The sequence below is a fragment of the Gossypium hirsutum genome, chromosome A07 (assembly GCF_007990345.1).
Source record: "Gossypium hirsutum isolate 1008001.06 chromosome A07, Gossypium_hirsutum_v2.1, whole genome shotgun sequence".
Classification (NCBI taxonomy): Eukaryota; Viridiplantae; Streptophyta; class Magnoliopsida; order Malvales; family Malvaceae; genus Gossypium; species Gossypium hirsutum.
Genome location: NC_053430.1, coordinates 29,435,648 through 29,453,113, shown reverse-complemented (window position 1 = coordinate 29,453,113; position 17,466 = coordinate 29,435,648). Strand labels below are relative to the sequence as shown.

Here is a 17,466-nt window from a genome sequence, read left to right as displayed (position 1 = left end):
ATGAAAGAATTATTTTAAGGCATTGAGTAAAAACATAATGTGATTTATAGTAATATATAAAAGCTGGTCATGATATTAATAATAACGTGTAATAATGAATGACAATAACAAGCAATTATGAAAAGATGACATAGAAGTAAGGTTAGTAATAAGTAAATATAAACAAATATGTGAGAAAAATGAAATGATCGAATACAAAAGTAAATAAAGGAAATATAAAACATGATAGCGCAAAAAGGACAATAATGATGAAAACAATAATAATAATAATAATAATAATGTCGATAATGATAATAGTGGTGGTAAAACTATAATATTGATGATAATAATAAAAATAATAATAAGTGTATTAATATTTATATTAATAATAGTGATAATAATAATAGAAAATAATAAAAGAATGATATTAGTAATAGTAATAAAAAATGAAAATAATAGTAATAATAATGGTAAATACAAATAGTAACAACAAAATACAAATAATAAATAACCTAAAGTTTAAAATTATTATTTAAAAAGATATAAATAAAATAAATGATGAAATATTAATAACAGGGGTAACGACATATAAGTAAAATAAATGTGCTAAATATATGTATTAAATTAGTTAATATATAAAAAATAATAATAACGTATAGGTAAATATAAAAGAGGAAAATATAATAACAATAATAGTAAAAATACAATAGTAATAATAGTAAAAGGTGTAACAATATAATAATATGATGGTAATAAAAATACAATAATAATAATATATTAAATAACAAATAATAATAATAATGATAATAATATAGAAATATGAAAAGCAAATATATTAAATATTAAATTAAAATAATAAAAATTACTATATATATACATATATCTATATACATATATATAAAAACAAACACATGATAATATGTACATAATATATCTATGTATATGTATGTATTAAAAAAATAATATATATATGCATGCATTGTATTGTATTGTATTTAGAAGAAGAAGTATATATGATGTAGTATTGATATACATGCATAACATACAAATATATTAATAAAAAGAAAACAATAATATCAAACTATTAATATACTATACAACATACATACATATAAGTATTAAACGAGAATGATACTAAGGCTAGTAAATAATAAGTATAATAATAATAATAATGAAATATAATAGTATGTATAATGTTAAAATTGAAATAAAGTAATGAGCAAAAGTAAAAGAGGGACGAAAATAAAAAAAGGAAACGAATTTTGGGACAAATTTCAAAAGAAATAAAAAGGAAACGACCTAATTGCAATAGGAACACGGCCTAGAGGTACTAAAAGTGTAATATTCCCCCCAGCTCAAAGTGTAACATGTGGTCGTGGACCAATTTGAAAAGCGGGACAAGTTTCAGGGCTGAATTTAAAGTAAAAAGACTTGATTGTAAACGCACAAAAAAGCGGAGGGGCCAAAAGCGCAAATAACCCCTTCGCTTCAAAAACACGCGGATCCCAGGTCGGTGGGTCGGGATGACCCGCTCCACCTCTAAACGGCGCCGTTTTGCACCTTAGGGGGGAAGGGCCAAAACGGTACCGTTTGGTACCCTTATATAAGTCAAACATTTGTTTTTTTTTTCATTTCCTTCTTGCTTTTTAAAACAAATGTTTGACTTATATAAGGGTACCCTGCTTTTGATGTTGCTAAAGTCCCTGTTTTTACTTGAAATCGAATGTTGTTCGCTTTTTATTTTCAAAAGAATGCCGATCCTTACAATGGTATTAGACCTGGCTTTTTATAGCCATTTACAAGCTTATTATCTACATATTTACTATTTTTTTCTTCTTTGTATGGCAGGCAAACGGTGGTGGTGGTGCCACTAGCACTGAGGCAGTGGTTGGAGTCAGAAGACCCTAGGTGCGGCGCACCTCGGGTTTGAAATTCTTGTTGTTTTGCTTTAAAGGTTTGGGCCACATTATTTTGGGTTGTGATGGGTTTTGGGTAAGTTTGAGTTGGGTTTTAGGCTTAGTGGGTTTAGTGGGTATTTAGTGGGCTTGGGTTTGGGTCCAAAATTGGGCTTGTACACACATCACTTTTTTTTTCTCTCTTAATTTTTCTATTAAGTTTTTTTCTGTTAAGGTTTTATCTACAATTTATTCGGAAGTATATAATTTTTCTCAATTACATGTTTAAATTTTTTTTGTTCTATTTCAATTTTTAATATTATCACACATTTTTAATTGGGTAATCTATAAAAATAGTCACTTTTATTTGCCTCATATTACATTTTAGTCATTTATGTTTGAAAAATTACGTTTTAGTAACTTATGTTATTATTTTGTTACGAAGTGATCACTCTACCGTTAAGTTCCGTTATCTTTCTAACAGTAATTCTACGTGGCAGTTCAACTAGATTTTAAGTGCCAACTTGAATTTTAAATAGGATGAAAATAGATTTTTAATTAAAAATTTTAATTAATTAATTTTTTTTGGTGAATAATTAATTAAAATTTTTAAACCTAAACCTTAACTAAAAAAGTTGTTATCTCCTCTTTTTTATTTTTCTTCCGTCTCTTCTTTTGTTCAATGAATTTTTTTTTCATTTGACTGAAAAAATTATTATTAAGACCAAAATAGTTGAAATCAAATTGACTATTACATGAAGATGGATTCAATAAAGGGTTCAGGTATATCTTCTGGTCCGCTATGATCGAGCATCAGGGTGTTCCTGCAGAAGACAAATGTAAGCTAAGATTAGCGACATTACAAATTTTGTGAAAATTTGGTCAAGCAGCACCTTCAGATAAATGGCCCAGAGATGGTCATCAGCAATTATCATATGTTGCTTCTCATCCCAAGTAAATCCATCATGGTCGAGTAGATATTTCATATCATTGAATCGTTTCCTCAAGTTCATAAAATTCATGTTCACAAACAATTTCAAAAAGTAGAAGAAAATATCAAAAATTTTAATTTAGGGTTTTCATTAAACAATAAAAAATTTAATCTTTCGTTTTTCAGTATTGAATAAAAGAGATAGAGAAATGCAAAGAAGACATATCTGAACCCTCCATTGAATCTTTATAAAGCAGTCAATTTGATTTCAACTATTTTGATCTTAATAATAGTTTTTCTAGTCAAATGAAAAAAAAATCCATTGAACAAAAGAAGAGAAGAAAGAAAAATTAAAAAGAGGAGATGAATAGTTTTTTTAGTTAAAGTTTAGGTTTAAAAATTTTAATTAATTAAATTTTTTAATTAAAAATCTATTTTTATCCCATTTAGTAATTCAAGTTGGCACCTAAAATCTAGTTGGACTACCACGTAGGATTACCGTTAGAGAGGTAACAGAACTTAACGGTAGAGTGATAACTTCGTAACAAAATAATAACATAAGTGACTAAAATGTAACATTTCAAACATAAGTGACTAAAATGTAACCTGAGCTAAACAAAAGTGACTACTTTTATAGATTATCATTTTTAATTTAGTGGTTAACGTTATTAGATATTTTCAGTTCATTACTTTGGATGTTTATAAAATTGATTGAAATATCCAACCAATCATATATTGTCATCTGTCATTAAATGACATCACCATCATCCAAAAAATCTTAAAAATCTTTTAAAATAAAAAATTACACAAAATTTACGAAATATATATAATTACAAAAAAGAGTTATTTAAAAATTACAAAAATGATTAAAAATAGAAAAAAAAGTATAAAATTACAAAATTATAAAAATATATAAAAATTTACTAAAATTATTAAAAAATATTAAAAAATTTAATATTTTTACATTTTTAAATTTTTATAAATCACATTTACTAGAGCTCGAACATAGATCGTTGTCTGATGGAAGATACCACCAATGTAATTGTTTTATAATTCAACCACTCATAATTTATAATTGGTAGTTCTTTTTAGGTGATAAATTTGGATCAGTTTTTAATGTTTGTAATTTTTAAATAATTTTTTGAAATTTTTTAATTTTTTGTAAATTTTTTTATATTTTTCCATTTTTTAAGGTTATTTTGAATGTTGATGATGTTACGCTAACATCATTATATGACATGTGGCAACATATGATTAGTAAAATATCCCCCAACCATTAGGGACTGAAGTGAACCAAAAAAACCTTAAGACCAAAGTGGGAAAAGCGATATACTTCAAGGAGTAAAGTGTGCATTAAGCCTTTTGTTAATGAGCAAATTAGGTTGGTCGTGGGTGAAGTAAATCTGAATTTAGTCATTTGGATTTTAAAATTTTCAGATTACTTTATGTTAAGTTCGCTTTGCGTTTGGAACATTTTGAATTTAGATCCATTTCAAATTTGAATCACTTCGAGTTTGAATTATTTTGGATTTAAGCCATTAGAATTTGTATCATTTAATATTTAGTCATTTAAGTTTAATTTAGTACACAAATTATTTTGAATCAGACTGTTTTAGATTTAATTTATTTGTTTTTTTATTCATATTTTTTGTCAGTTTGACTACTAAAATTGATAAGGTTTTTTTTAATATTTTTTATACAATGCCTACTTTTATTCATGACCTTAACCCTTAAATTGGATAAAAAGTACTTAAACATGCTTGAACTTACATTATGTTAGATTTATTTAATTTTAAAATTAAATGAAAGTTATATAAATTATTTGTACACACAAATTTAAAGTCGTAAGTTGACTTGAAAAAATTTGGAGTCAAAATTTTTATTTATCAACTTTGAAAAGAGTACAATCTTTGGATTTCTCGATTACAAAGAAAACTTTTTTGATTCTTCTCTTCAATTGGGCTTCGATCTAAAGGTCGTCCAGACTTGTTCTTGGATGGATGTGGACTGCTTCAAGGGTTATTGAGACTTGATTTTGAAGCTAATTTTGGCAAAATGCTTGCTTGAGAATTTGATTTGGATTCAATGGTAGTCAAGACTTGGTATTGAATAAATGATATTTGCTATAAAGGCTGTCTAGACTTGATCTTGAAAATGGGTTCGGAGACAGTTTGGATCAAAGGGTTGTCTAAACTTGATCTTGGATGGTTGAATTTGCTTAACGTGTCATGGTAACCTACTCTTGAAATGGGTTTTGACTTCCTCTCTTCAATTAAACAAGATTGAAATGCAGCTTTCTTTAGAAACGACTTTTGGCTTCCTCTCCTCAGTTGAATTAGATTGAAAAGTGATTTTTCTTCAAAACAGGTATGATCTTCGTCAAAAATTTTTTCAAGTTCTTAAACTTCCTCAGAGATTTCTACAAAGAAATTTGGGCTTTCTTAAACTTGTGAATATGTACAATGACTTTGAGGTGAAATATCATACGCTTGAATAAAAGAGAGTTATTGTATAATTTAACTTCTTCATTTGAGTGTTCTACAAGAACTCAACTCTTTTAGTTATTATCCATATCATATTAATTTAATTAATTAGATATAAAACAATATTTAAATAATATTATTTTTTATAATAGAGTTTTGAAATGATTTAATTTCTTGATTTATGCAACATCCCAAATTTCACCAATGTTGAAAAATTCGATTTCAAGACCGAATTTTTGAACTTAAGCCCGTCCGAAAATTTTAAACTGATAATGTTCTAGGAGAACACAGAATTACAAATCAAATTTATTTTTTAATTAATCAAATAGATTATTAAGCATAGTATAGGGATTAAATTGTAAGGTGGCTAAACTAGATGACATTGGATGGGAGATTAAGCAAGTTCTTATATGGCAATTAAACCAAGGACTTGAAAGCAATAAGACCATTACTAATATTAACTTAGTGGAAGCCTTAATTTTGTCCATCAAACTCTACCATTGCTCAAATCAGTTTTAGTCATTAGATTGGTTTTGATCAAAGGTTAAATTAGTAATTATAAGGGAGGAATAAAAGACAAAAAAAGGGGGGGAAATGAAAGGCCATTATCATCTTCTTATCCAACCATACAAAAAGGAAAGAAATTTTCCTTAGAATGCTCTCCTATATCGTGAGCCATTTTTAAAGGTGAGAAAGGTTTTTCGTTTTATTTTTGTTAGATTATTAGATAGGGTTGCTTGATATATTAAACTCATTGTTTAGAATTGAAAATTGTTAGAATTTTGTTAAGTTACCATTGTTGAGTTATTGGTATGGAGCAAGAGGATTTGAATAACAATCATGTTTTTAGATAGCTTGACGTCTTTAGGTTATAGTTTTAAATTATAAATTAGATTCAAACGGGATAATTACAAGATACGAGAATTTCGGATAATAAAACCTTAGATAGTGAATTGAAGACAAAGACGAACAATGAGTAACATATCCGGTTTATGCTAACTTAACTTGTTTTCAATTTATGATTTCATTGTAGAATGGTTAATATTCAAAGGTAACTAAGTGTGTTATACCATTTGAAATGGGAAATGAATGATGAGTTGTTACCATGATGTAAGTTGTAATACTATTGTGATAAAAATGATCATGTTAGCATTTCGTTTGATGAGTAAAGATATTTAACGGTAGAATGATTAAAATTGATAACTTATCTAACGAGAGTAATTAAAATAATAAAATTTTAAAATAGATAACTAAAATAAGAAATGGATAAACTTAGATGACTATTATTTAGATAATTTACCTATCTTATCTTATATTAGAGGAACTTAGTCTAGCAAATTTAATACAAGACATCTGTTTAAGAAACAAACTGCTTGATCATCCTTAATAAAGTCTTTCGCTTTTATGTAGCGTTTGATCTATTAATAAAAAGTTATTTTTTATAAAGATTGAAAAATTAAAAAAAATATACAAACAATATTAATTCCATTTTATATTAATCTATATTATTAATCTATTAATAAATGTAAAAAAGAAACACTTTCAATTGCTATGTTGATATATTTTAGGACTTTATTTTGTAATTTATTTTCAATTATTGGAACTATGTTACGATTATACACATCCTATTAGACCAATCTTAAGACATATTATTATTTGGTTTACTATATTAAGATATTTAAAAAAAAGTTGAGCATGAATTTTTTTTATAACATTATTGTTTTATTATGTTTTCTTGATTTTATGTTGAAAAAACACTTTTTGATATCTACTTGAATCAAAAACAACAAATTTTTTTTATGAGAATTAGGTTATAGGTTTAATTTATTATAAAATTAATATTTCTTTGGAACATTTCATTTTTTTTTGAGATTTAACCATCCTCTTTGGAGATTTAACCCGCCTAAATCTTAGAAGAAAGAACAATAAAGAACTAAAAAAGGGTAACCAACTCTTCTCAACTACAAATTTGACTCATTATAAAATTGAGATTTCTTTGGAAATTTTTCATTCTTTTTGAGATTTAATCACCCTCGATTTTGGAAGAAAGAACAATAAAGAACCAAAAGAGGGTAACCAACTCTTCCCAGCTACAATTTTGATTTAACACTTGTACTTTCATGAAATACTTTATAAAATCCACATTATGCCTCGAAGCTGGGTACAGTGTGACTGTCTATAAACGCACTATCATTTATAGAATAAACATAACACCAAAAATATAAGAATTAAGAACGACAGTGTTAGCAAGTGCATGGGTCAAATTGTAATATAGTTGTACAACGAAATATCAGAAGTATTCTGAGGATCGTACCCAAGGGAGGATGGAATAAATAATGAAAATACTTCTACAATAACAAGTCTAAGTAGTAGTAATTATTTCCTATATTACAATTAACCATAAAATAAATTAAAATGAATAAAAATAAGCAAATAAAAAAAGAAATAAATAACGAGAAATAAACAAACGAACTAAATAGATAAATCAGTCAAGAAAATTAACTCGCTTAAGGGTTTGTAACTAACTTCAAATTAGGGTTTTGAGATGGATTAGTAATTGATTAACTAATTATTAACTCCCGACCTCTAATTAACTAATTAATTGGTTGATATTCGCTTACCTACCGACTTCACTTTCTCAACTAGGATAGATTACGATTTACTCGGTTCAACTTATCGTCCAACCTTGTCTAGCCTATAACAACTTATTAGATTTGTCAAGCCTAATAGTTTAAGAACACATAATTTATACCAACTAATCCCTCTAGGGAAACCCCAAATCCTCCGTTAATCATATCCTTATTCACTTGTTAATCTCCCCTAAAGGATTTAGTCACTCATGTTATTCATAATCTTAACTTCGATTAAATAAACCATGTGAAAAACACGATCAATTTAAAGAAGAAAAGAGATTTGAATAATTTTAGATTAAGTATTGAATGGGAAACAGAGTAGCAAATCTCTCAATTGGAATAAAGAAATAAAAAAATGCAAATAAAAGTATAAACTAAACACTTTAATTAAATAAACAAACTCTTAAATTAAAACTGATTTAAGAGAAAAAAAAAGAAAGTTATGAAAAGCCAAAAAAAAATAAACCAAAATTAATTCTAAACTACGAGGGTTTTTGAAGGCATCTCAGACGGCTCATTTACATTCAACCCATAATGTCTTATTTATAGAGGTGTTAGTAGCCGAAATTAGGTCTTCGACACATCTCAAGTCTTCGTATAAGTTTGATTACGCAAACAAAAATAACCTCAAAATACTTGAGTAGCATGTTGGCCTCGTGTCACGCCACACCCCTAGCATGGTGCGACACAACACCAAATTCTTGCCTTGGGTCATTCATTCTATGCCTTGACGTCCCGTGATGCTTGTACATCACTCAACCTTTGCTTCCACGTAAATTGGGCCTTTATATCTTCATCCTACGCAATCAATTAAACCAATTAGCACAACCTAAGACCAATTTCGGCCTATTGGGTCACAAAACCTACAAAATGTGTTAAAAACACTTATTTTTATTAACTTTTAATCCTAAGGCCTAATTACTGAAAACAAAATATAAAATTCTAAATTTCCTAGAAAACAAGCTCCTTAAGTGTAGAATTGACCCAAATTGGCTACTACATTTGACTGTAGGTCATAGTGTTATGCCAGGTTAAGAATATTAGAGAATTTAGAAATGGAATAAATATGAAATTTTGGGTGTTGGTATAGGAAGTAGTTAGAGTCGGTCAAAAATTAGGTAATACTTTTTAGATGAAGAAAATTGATTTGAGATATTGATTAAATTGTAGAAGAATAGAAAGTATTGCGGTAAAAGTAGAAAATTAAATATTAGAAAAGATTACACGGAATTGGGAAATAAAGGAAGGACTAGAAGTGAAATTTGACCAAGATGAAGCATGAATCATGCATGGTATTGTTGATAAGATAAGGGATAAAATAGTAATTAGTTGAATAAGATAATTATGGAAACATAATGATGAAATGATGAAATTGTGTCAAATTATAATTGGTGGATTAAATTGCAAATATTTATTTTTAATTATTAAATTAGAAGATATTTCGGTAATTATGTAGAAATATGAAGAAAAGATGAAAGTCATCACCTTTCTCCCAGAAGCCTAAACATCAATTTCCAAAAAGCCGCCACTCTACTTTCATTTTTATTCCAAATAGGTCCTTCCACCATTTCTAAACCCTTCCACTCTTCAAGTTTCTTTCATGTTTTCTAGTAAAATCAATAGAGAAGATTGATAGTTACCTTAATTTCAAGAAAAGAAGAGTCAATAGTGGTCTTGAAAGAGAAACAAATAAGATTAGATTTTGATTTCTTGAAAACAATGTAAGAAATGATGAAATCTTCATGAAATCTATGTTAGATTCTTTATTCAAGTATGAGTATGTTATTTGGTTATGATTTTAACAAGAATACATTATGTGTTTTGATATGAAAATGAAAAGAAAGAGAAAAAAATTGATGACCAAATTGAAGACAAAGGAAAATGAGTAGCCAAAGTGTAGAAGAGGAGAAAACTGTAAGTACTTCAAGAATTTTACACTGTTTCCTTTAAATATAAATTTTAAAATAAGTTAATTAGTTAGTTTAATTATGAGAATGATGTAGTAATAAAAAAAGACTAAATTGTAAAGAGCTAAAATGTGGTACAAAAATTATGAATGGAAACAAACAGATGGATATTGAATTAGTTGTTAAAGTATTTATGCCATGAATGAAAAAAAATGTTGTGAAATTATAAGCTACATGGAGATTATGAGATCAAGGACTAAATTGCAGAAAAGGTGAAAAGTTTACATTAAATCTTTTGAATGAATAATTGCTATGATCTATTAAAATAAAGCCCATGTAGACAATACTAGAACTATTAGGATATAGATGGCATACCACAAAGGAAGTTTAACACGCTTACTATTATGTTAAGCACTACAGTGCTCACTGCTACATGAATGTACTACGATGCTCACTGCTACAAGAATGCACCTTGGTGCATCTTTGTATCTGTTTTGAATATCCTAAGTGTTCAATTTAGCCTACATTGGGATATTATATGAGATATGAGTTAAGTACTGATATAATGTCGTGGTAAGTCACAGTAAGTCTACGTGAGTTAAATTTTGAACCTTAGGGTTAAGTTTGAAATGAATTAAGTTTGTGTTTATTTAGAATATATTAGTTGTTACTAAATAAAGTATTCAAATTCTTCTTGTACTTACTAAGTCTTCATTGGCTTAACATGTTTGTTTTTAACGCGTAGGTATAAGATAGATCCCGACAGGCTAGATCAGTGGTTGTAGTCGGCTCATCTCGTCGCATCTCCAAGTTTGGAAAATAGTATGTTTAAACTTTTTGGGACTTAGTTTGGCATGTACATAGGTATTTTGGGTATGTATATGGATACAAAGGATTTAAATGCAAAACTTTGTAGACTTTGTTAATCTAGTGAACTTACTTAAAATACCAATCTACTTGTGATGAGTCATAAGATGTTGGTATCATAATTGATTGATATGCTTGAATTATATATTGGAATGGTTTTGTTTGAGATTGTTGGTGTATAGGGATTTAAATCTATAAAGTTTGAGAAATTGGCAAGTTTCCCAGTGTTTCAAACAACAGAAGTTTGTCTTGGTATCGATACCATAGTCAACGTACCTATATTCAGTGAAAAGTAGCAATATTTCAACTTTGGTATCAATACTAATGAATTTAATCTGATTTTTTTTTGAAACTTTGAAGATCATTTTAGTATCGGTACCTTACTAGAGTATCAATACTCTGGTGAAAGGTAGTATCAATACTACTAAATTTGTTGGATAATTTTCAAAACGTTGAAGCTAAAAACGGTATCGATACTAAACAGGGTATCGATACCTACAACAATGGTACCAAAACTTCATGCCTAATATCGATACTTGGCACCTGTTTTTTGTAAGTAAGTTATTTTAATTGTATAGATACTTGAAAGATTCATCTGAATTCATTTTCCATTGTAATACCAATATAGTTATTATAGTTAAATTAAAATATTTTGAATATAGTATTCTGACTATTGTTAGAACATAAGTCTTCTTTTATTTTGACAATCAATGTGACATTTTTATACTTAATTTGATAGTCGGGTCAGGTATAAGGGTGTTACATACTTACTATTTTTTGGAGAATATGACCAAAATTATTCCATTTAAACTGTGTAGGAATTGTGGGTTAAACCGCCTATAATTTTACATTCCTATGATTTAATTTTTTGTAGTTTTGTCAGAGCAATACCTGGAATAAACTTTTATATATAGATATATATTTATTTATTTATTTATTCCTATGGGCTAACATTTAGTTAAAAGAAAACATGATTTCAAGTAATTTTTTTTTAATTTATTCCAAAACAAGTTTGATATATGCATTATTATATTTTAAAATAAATGCACGGCAAAATTGAAATAATTTTGTTCTCAATTAAAATTAAAACTTAGTAATTATTAATTAAAATTTATTATTAATATTTAATTCAAATATTTTTTAAGAATAAAATTTATTATAAAAATTAAATCATGAAAATTATCGTTTATTTAATAGTAAATTTATAAATTGTCATTACATTTCTAAAAAATAATTAATGAACAAAAAATGATAATATAATTTTTTTTTTGAGATTTTAAGCAATATAACAATCACATTTTCAACAATTACATTTAAAAAAATCACATTTTATTAAAATTGGGAAAGAAACTATCACTACATTATTATTATTTTACTTAAATTTCGTTTTGTAACCAAAAAAAAATTAGTTTGGATAAATAAAATTAACTAGATTCAAACATACCAACTTACCGAGAGGTAATAAAGTAACCTTGGCCGTGCACGGACCTAACCGATTAGGCGATTGGCATAAAACAAAATCCAGAATACCAATATCCTCATCCCCCAACACCAATCAACCCTGGCTCCCCACATCTGGAAACGCCTCTTCCCGCCGCGAACCCGAAGACCTCTCCCCATCATTCCCCAAATCGGGATAACCCGCCGCTTCACTTCCTCAATGGAAATAAACGTCTTCAAGTTTTGCTCTGGTCTCAGAGTCCTCGGCTACGTCATGATCCTCCTCGTCGCCGTGATTGTTGGCGTTTCTTACTATGCCGTCGTTTCCCTTACGTATGGTCCACTGTTACTCCGCGGCGGATTCGACTCCTTTTTATCCTTCATCATCGTCATTATATTCCATGTTCTGGTAATTTTTTTAGTTAATTTTACTGTTTGTTACTTTGCTTAGCAACTTGAATTTTATTTTGTTCATGTATGCAGCTTGTACTTTTGTTGTGGAGTTATATTAGAGTGGTGCTTAAGGACCCTGGCTCTGTACCTGAGAATTGGAGAGCTGTTCCCGGGGAGGAGAGCTTGGAGGTTGGTACTTCTTTAGCTGCTGCGGAAGACGGATTTGAGAGAAGATCGCGTGGTGGTGGATATTGCATCCATTGCCAGAATGGAAAGCCGCCGCGGTGCCATCATTGTTCTATTTGTATGTCAAATTTAAATCTTCCAGTTTGCTTTTGGATTTATTATATCCATTTAAGGCGGAACCTTGTTATCATGTAATTAAAAAGAAAAAAGAAATCAGACTGGTAGAATGGTGTAAGATTTAAATTTTAAACTTATTTTGTGAACTATTTAGATTGAATTGGAAAAAGGGTGAATGGCTAGCTTTGAATGGGGAAAAAAAGGAATCTTGAAATCTTGGAGTAGTTAGGGTAAGAAATTTGAAGCAAATAAGTAGGAGCTACAGTTCAATCTGGTTGATGCTAGAAAAGATTGTTAGTTCCTTAATTGAAGGAGATGAACTGAGATTTTAACTTTGGCAACCTTTCTTTTGTAGATTTTCAAAACTATCTCCAAAGCCATTCTGTGGAATATTGCTACTGATTTTAATTGGCATAATTGAAGTATGAGAATGTGTCAAGCTGATAGCATGAAATATGGCCTTCTACATCGTGTTTTTTTTTTTAGGTCAAAGATGTGTTCTCAAGATGGACCACCACTGTGTCTGGGTGGTGAATTGTGTTGGGGCATGCAACTATAAGTTTTTCCTTCTTTTCTTGGTAACTTGCCATTCATCTTACTTGGTAATTTGTAGTTAAGGAATAAGATTGAAGTATGTCCCATCTTTCTTTTTCTGTTTATGTTTATGTTTATTCACTTTATGGTTTAATCATAACTATGTTTCACTGGAAAAAATCTGTTAGGGTTGAACTGATATTACTTTGTCAATTTTTCGTTTGAAAAAGATATTTCATATATTTGCAAGTATGACACTTATATAACTGTCGTTTTTAACTTCTAATAAGCCCAAGAAGCAATAGTTGCATTGGTTATTTGAAGTTTTGTTTCTGCAATATCTTTGAGGTGTCTAAGAAAGAATTTCAGCCAGCCTACTATTTTTGCAGCTCCGTTAATCCCAACAGTTGATTTATTCTATTTGCTTCGATCACTAGTGATTTTATAAGTAATTACTAGTTTTGATGCATAAAAATATTGAATATTTCTTCATGTATTGTGCTTTCTGTCTCTTCGTGTCTTTTCTTGGGCTGGATTAAGTACATTTACATATAGTTAGTTCCAGATTTCAGAATATGCATGTAAATGTTCATCAGCATCCTTAAAAGTTTAGTGTCCTCATTCCATTTGTTTTTCTTTTTCCTAATAAAAAGGCCTCGTATTGCTCAAACTAAAGGTGGCTGAACTGAATGTTGGCTTCGTATCTTTAAACTTGCTTAGAAAGTACAATCTTCTCTGCCCTTTACCCTTCTTTTGAACCAAAAAAGGGGCAGGAATGGCCGTCTCTTCATCTTTCCTATATTTCCTGACATTTATTTCTCCCAATAAAAGCTATATACGTTTTTGGAGACAACAATGGTCACCATAGTGTTGCTGCCAAGTTTTATCAATTTCTTTGGTGAAGCCAAGAATCACTCTTCTGCTGCCAAATCAGCGATAATCTTTTTGGCATTTGGTAAGTTGTCAACTTCAGTTGATATATCATTTCCAGCTCATCATATTTGTTCTGCATTCTCATTGTTTTCATCTTTCTTACAGATTCTGTACCTTGATGCAGTTCTCAATTTTGCTTTTGCTCTGAGTCTTCTTTGTTTCGTCGTCATGCATGCATCTCTTCTATCAAGCAATACGACATCAGTAGAGGTATACCATACAGCTAATATTTTTCAGCCATCTTGATTTTATTTATGTTGTTCTATATTGTTGCCTGGAGATTTAGTAGAGCAGCAAGATGTTGATTTTGATGTGTTGCCTTCCTGTTGTTGAGAATCTATAGAAAGTTGATGCTTTTATTTTAAGCAACCACTATTGAGTAATGCTAATATCATTAGGTTGTGCTGTATGTTTGGATGCTTTACTTAATTTTTAGTGTGTTATATATTACCTTTGTGAAACAATGTTCCAGGTTCATGAGAAGAAAGGAGTGGTTAGGTGGAAATATAACTTGGGAAGGAAAAAGAATTTTGAGCAGGTAACACTCGCTTTGCACACTCCCTAACCTTCTTGTTTTATAATGTTATTTATATGACATAAATATGAGGAAAGATGATTTACTTATCAATAATATTTTTGAGATGCATCTAGGGCTCATAATGTGGTATAATTAAAGCATAAGTGATTATCATGAATTAGAAATGCATCTAGAGCTCATAATGCTGTATTGTGCAATAATCATGTATATCTTTATTGGAATTTGTTGCGTCTTGCTTCCCGTGCAAGGCATCTCTCATGATCCCTTTTACCCTGTTTAAGGTGTTTGGCACGAAGAAAAGTTTGTGGTTATTCCCACTGTTCTCAGAAGATGACTTAGAGAAAATACCAGCACTACATGGCCTAGAGTTTCCAACACGTTCAGATGTTGATGCTTGAGGTTTTATTGAGAGTAACATCTGACGTCGATTGTGTAAGCCTGAGTAACATGTTGCCATTGTTATTATCTTAGGTTTAAATGTGCAATCTGAAAGCTTGAACCTTACAACATAATATTTGATGATGCTGGCTTTAAGTGAAGGTAAACAAAAGCAGTGTCTCAAGTTTCTTTGTTATTGAAGAATCCTGTTAGCTACCTGATATTTTTAAAGTAAAAGCTAAAAAGGTGAGGTGTATCGCCGAATTGTCATGTGTTATAGGCGAGATAGGACAAATACGAACTGGAAATAACGTTTTCAATGACAACAAATCCCTTAACGCCATGCATGTTTCATGTTTGAAGAAATGTAGTCAATTCTTTTTAGAAAACAATGGTGGCCGGCCCACAAATTGATAGAGATTAGTACATTATTGAACTTATTATTATTATTTCAGCAGATTAACATAGCTTTATTTGACGACCCAGTATCAACCGTTTTGGGATTAGGTAGCTTTCATCCATGGGGTTTCTTGTTTTAAATATATTTTAAAAAATAAATATGCAATTTGTTCCGAGTTTGGTTCCTATAGTTGCAGTCCATGCAACAATTCACCTCAGATGTAATGGAAGAATGATGACATTTTGTGAGCAATGAAAACGTTTACCTCGACATTCCCATTACTCGTAAAAATGTGACTATTTTACCAATAAAGGTTAATTTCCAACTTTATTTACAGAAATTGGTCATTTTTTTTATTTACTGGCATGGGTTGCAAACACTAAAACGTGTCGATGTAGGAGCGTTTTAAGGGGTAATTCTAGCAAAATGCGTCCTTAAGAGAGTGATTTTTTTATGTCAGCACAAAACGCACTGACGTGGATGCGCATTGCTGACGTTGCAAAATCGCTCCCTCAAGGACGCTTTTTAGTCCGTGTTTTTCTAGGGTTAGTGCTATTTGCATGTTTAGTGCCTAGGGTTGTAGGGTTAGGGTTTTAGGGTTGTAGGGTTAATGTTCTGTTAAAATAATTTAGGGGTTTATTTATTTAGGGTTTAAGAATTTTAAAAAATAAATTAGGGTTTAGAGTTTTTTAAATTAATTAAATTAGGTTTTAAGGGTTTTAAATAAATTAATTAAATTAGGGTTTAGAGTTTTTAAGAAAATTGATTAAATTAGGGTTTAGTTTTTTTAAAATAATTTTTGTGTTTAGCTTTTAGGGTTTTTGTAAAAGGATTTAGGTTAAGGGTTTAGAAAAAATTATATTGATAAGAAGGCTTTTGTTTTTTTTTTTCTGTAGTAGTTTTAGAAAAATTAATTTTGAGAAGATAGTTCTGAGAAGATAATGTCAAAAACGCTTTAAGCAGGATACACTGTTAGCAAAATTACTGAAAGAAGCTCCCACGTGGACACTCTTTTTCTACAGTAGTTCCTAAAAAAATAATTTTGAGAAGACAATTTTGAAAAAATAATGTAAAAAATGCTTCAAGCGGGATGCAGTGTCAGTAAAATTACTAAAAAAAACTCACGTGGACGCTTTTTCCTATAGTAGTTCTTGAAAATATAATTTTGAGAAGACAGTTCTAAAAAATAGTGTCAAAAACACTTCAAGCAGGATGTATTGTTAGCAAAATTACTGAAAAAAGCTCTTATGTGGATTTTTTTTTCTATACTAGTTCCTAGAAAAATAATTTTGAGAAGATGGTTCTGGAAAAAAAGTGTCAAAAACGCTTCAAGTAGGATGCACTGTCAGTAAAATTATTAAAAAAAGCTCCCATGTGGATGCTCTTTTTCTACAGTAGTTCTTGATTGGCCTTAAGCTATAAATGAGCCAAATTTCATTCTCATGTTGCATAAGTTATAATAAGCAAAATTAGAGAGGCTAAGTAGAATAGAAATTGAAGATGAGTGAACGTATTAGTACTGTTATTTACTATGATGGTGAGGTTCGTGACATCGAGAACGACGCTATTTTTTTTATCAGAAAACACAACGCAACTGGTTTTTAACTAGAACATAGATTTTACAAAACTTCGTAAAAGACTTAGGCGTAAAATCTTCGGAATGACGCCAATGAGAGTTTCGTCTGTTAAGTATCGATTTTGTGCTTCGGTTGATCTCGTGATATATGACTCATTTGATATCAAAGGTGGTCGTAGCTTGGAGGCGATGGTGCAGACTCAACTCGCTAGTGGATCGCCCTACCTTGGGTTATATGTACAATTTTCATCGTCAAATAAAACATTTGCGACTTCA

At 29.5% G+C, this 17,466-nt stretch overlaps 1 protein-coding gene and 1 long non-coding RNA gene across 2 annotated transcripts; both read left to right on the top strand.

The window, feature by feature from the left end:
* Nucleotides 1–5,888: 5,888 nt before the first annotated feature.
* LOC107956487 (uncharacterized) lies at nucleotides 5,889–10,861 on the top strand. Its single transcript, XR_001700121.2, has 2 exons — nucleotides 5,889–5,975; nucleotides 10,574–10,861. It is a non-coding gene; the product is annotated as an uncharacterized lncRNA (long non-coding RNA).
* A 1,319-nt stretch (nucleotides 10,862–12,180) lies between these two features.
* Nucleotides 12,181–15,557, top strand: LOC107952998 (probable protein S-acyltransferase 12). The gene is made up of 7 exons (XM_016888221.2): nucleotides 12,181–12,544; nucleotides 12,619–12,832; nucleotides 13,318–13,409; nucleotides 14,197–14,320; nucleotides 14,423–14,508; nucleotides 14,771–14,836; nucleotides 15,118–15,557. Exons 1-7 carry the CDS (start codon nucleotides 12,356–12,358, stop codon nucleotides 15,232–15,234), a joined length of 888 nt encoding a protein of 295 aa, XP_016743710.2. The 5' UTR covers nucleotides 12,181–12,355; the 3' UTR covers nucleotides 15,235–15,557.
* Nucleotides 15,558–17,466: the final 1,909 nt, after the last annotated feature.